This window comes from Actinia tenebrosa, unplaced genomic scaffold (assembly GCF_029948245.1).
Source record: "Actinia tenebrosa isolate PJP-AT-01 unplaced genomic scaffold, QUT_ActTen_1.0 PGA_scaffold9__36_contigs__length_13948895, whole genome shotgun sequence".
Taxonomy (NCBI): Eukaryota; Metazoa; Cnidaria; class Anthozoa; order Actiniaria; family Actiniidae; genus Actinia; species Actinia tenebrosa.
This window is the reverse complement of record NW_028292586.1, coordinates 10,592,378-10,595,652: the sequence shown is the minus strand read 5'-3', so window position 1 is coordinate 10,595,652 and position 3,275 is coordinate 10,592,378. Positions and strand designations below refer to the sequence as shown.

The window sequence follows — 3,275 nt, the reverse complement described above, 5'->3', positions numbered from 1 at the left end:
CCTTGTCGGTATAGTGATATGATCCACAGGTTCGGACGACCAGTGCCAGAAATAAGCATGATTTGCAATCATGTAATCGACTGGATTTATGATCATCACAGCCATAAAATAACCGAATGGAATTTCAATATCCTCAACCCTGCACTTTTAGAAACGTATGCAGCTGCCGTAACTCAGAAAGGTGCAGCGCTAAACAATTGCTTTGGCTTTGTTGATGGGACTGTGAATGTTTCAGAATGTTTCAGAAATGTTTCAGAAATGTTTCAGAATGTTTGTGAATGTTTCAGAAGGCAGAAAGCATGATGCAGCTATGCTCAGAGATTCACACTTGCTTATCAACATGGAACAATATGCATATGCTCAAAATGGAAATCCAATGTGCATATATGGAGATCCAGCATATCCCTTACGTGCACACCTTCAAGCACCATTTAGGTGTACTCCTCTCACAAACCAAATGCAAGATTTCAACAAATCTATGAGTTCAGTGAGATCCTCGGTTGAATGGATTTTTGGGGATATTGCCACATCATTCAAATTTATTGACTTTAAGAAAAATCTGAAAATTGGTTTGAGCTCAGTTGGCAAATTATATGTTGTCTGTGCATTAATGAGAAATGCCCTTACATGCCTTTATGGAAACAGCACATCCACCTTTTTTCAACTAGATCCACCATCACTGGATGAGTACTTTGCATAAAATGTGACATTAAAACTTATATTAAAAAAACATGGAAAGAAGCCACTAAACCTGTGATATCTAGATACTTGACTCTAATTCCATTGTTTGTTTTTTTTTCTTGCCTCAACTTGACTTGACTGCTTACAGTATGTCCATGAAATAAGTTCAAAGTTAATCATTATTACAGCTATTAAGCAAACTATTAGCCACTATCACTCAACTAGAAAAGTACAACCAGAAGTGTAAAGCAATGCAAGGGGAACACAAAGTAAAGGTCATCTAATGCCGTAATTTACTCTTAACGTGATTCCAAATACATACCTGATCAAAATTAAATAATGTGGAATATTCCCTCATGATGTAAACAATTGCTGGACTCTCTCTCGTTCATGAAGCGTCTCCTATCAGGAAATGTAATTTCCATACTGTTGGAGATTTTTTTCCCAATCTGGCTTTCTTTTGCCACTTTCGCTCTGCAAGAAGTTCTTATGCCTATTCAGAGATACTTTATCTTCTCCCTCTGGATATGGGGGTTCCCAGTTTATAGTGCCTCTTTTCAGATTGGCACTTATAGTTGTGGTCTTGTCATCAGTCTTTCTCCTTTTGTGTTGTATGACCTCTGGGTCATCCTCAATTGACTTCGTCTCATTTCTGAATTTTTCATACAAACTTGCTTGCCATGACTCCTAAAACATGAGTAATAGAAAATGTGTAAATCAAGCAGGATTGCAGGATTCTTACCATCCCGCATACTTGAATTTGGTGGGCTTTCGAGGGTAAATTTCGGCTGAAGTTTTCTTTTCCTATTTTTGTCGAGCGATGTTGTATTATTCGGTTTGTCTGCAAGCTGTTAATGTGGCCTTCAGCAGTGCACACAGAATTAGAAGGAGTAACAGGAGGATTTTGAAGCTGACATTTTGGCGGGATTTCTTCTTCGAGAGCAATGCTATTGATCATTGCTTTTATCTTGGCAAAGCAATCGCTCTTAAGGAAAACTAAATCAAGATTTCGTTTTCTTAGCAGACAAACTATAATCCCCAAAGGAGATCAAACATATACACAATTCGTTCAGTAATTCGAACACGAATTGAAAACATTGATGCCGACTGGTTCGCCATCTTTGGAACTTAAGTCTCTTATACTTTCATAAACAACTTCGTTTTTGATAACTTTAAATATACTTTGACTGCAGAACTTTCTTGGAGCGGAGCCACAAATAGCTTCATTTAAAGCGTACCAAGTCTTATTGGTATCCGATTGTAGCATTTTTCTTTTCGGAAAGCTAAGGAGACATCGTTCTTGAGTCTCTGACAAGAATGAAATGTAATGCGAACAAGGACTAAATTGAAACCTGGCGCGTAGATGCTCTTCTTACCAAATATGGTGTCATTCACTCTTCGGATTATTAAATAAACGATGAAATGTGTACGACAGATGGTGTCATTCACTCTTGGGATTATTAAACAAACGATGAAATGTGTACAACAGACGCACAAACGCCTTTTCATTACGAAAACTGGTAAGATGTGAATTATAGTAACGGCAATATCAAGCTGTTCGCAAAAAATCGATTGCGTGATTTGTTATGTTTTCTATGGTGAAGATATTTTCTAACGAGTAAAAAATGTGCATGGGAAATTTTGCTCTCGTTAACCCACCCACTATGCATGTCACATGAAATATCAGAGTGGCACATCTGACTACTTGCACGATATGACAAAGGATAAGTAATGGTCAACAAAAGAGGTCAGCTCAGAGCAAATCAACTCCAAGTTAGTTGAATCTACTAATTTATCAAAAGGATTGGCAAACGTAGGTGAATATTTACCAGAAATAAAGATAGGGATATTCTGGTTCTCCTCGTAATACTTGGGTTTCTCAGCATCTAATTCCACCTTGTCATCTCCTATTTTGCCTATTTCTTCTTTTACACTTTCATTATCGAAGGCAGATAATACAATTACATTTCATCTTTCATCTGCTCTCCCTTTCTTTTTGATACAAAAAAATGATACAATTAACAAGCACGCATAAATGATTACCATATTACAGAAAAAAATGTATTTGTTCTTCAATATTTAACTATATGTAAAGCTTAAATAATAAAGCTTAGTTATAAATAATTATAATTTAATATTCAGCTTTGATAATGATGAATGCAATGATAATACGACAAGCACACTGTCGTAGCAATAGGCAACGGTACAGCTGACTCAATAAAGAAGTGCCAAAAGTGATGGATACCATATTAATACAAGCAAAACAGCCGTAGCAATGTATCAGCATGATAATTAGTGATAAATGCAATAATAATTCTACCAAAAGTGTCGAAGCAAAAACAGCGACAATAAGTGTTTAGTGCAATGGTCTTACGACAAGCAAAAGTGTTGCAGCAATAAGCAAAATAAGAGATAACATATTAAAGGGCTTACAAGATACATATCTACCCTTGTTCCACAAGATGCAGACTGGTTTGGTCAGTTGTAGTTCTCGAAAGGCTTATCGAGTAGGAGAGCCAAGCAACTTATATCTCGTAAGATCAGCCCGTCTATTGGGGAAATACACTGTGGGTCAGCACAAGCATGTAGATGGA

The 3,275-nt window shown here is 36.8% G+C and overlaps 1 protein-coding gene across 1 annotated transcript; it reads left to right on the top strand.

Moving 5' to 3' along the window:
- Positions 1 to 253: 253 nt before the first annotated feature.
- Positions 254 to 700, top strand: LOC148904794 (uncharacterized). The gene has a single exon (XM_089025243.1). It carries the CDS (start codon positions 269 to 271, stop codon positions 698 to 700), a length of 432 nt encoding a protein of 143 aa, XP_088881369.1. The 5' UTR covers positions 254 to 268.
- The last annotated feature ends 2,575 nt before the right edge of the window (positions 701 to 3,275 follow it).

Bases quoted from the DNA above. Each gene is read 5' to 3' on its own strand.
- LOC148904794 (XM_089025243.1), top strand. From the start codon at position 269: ATGTTTGTGAATGTTTCAGAAGGCAGAAAGCATGATGCAGCTATGCTC.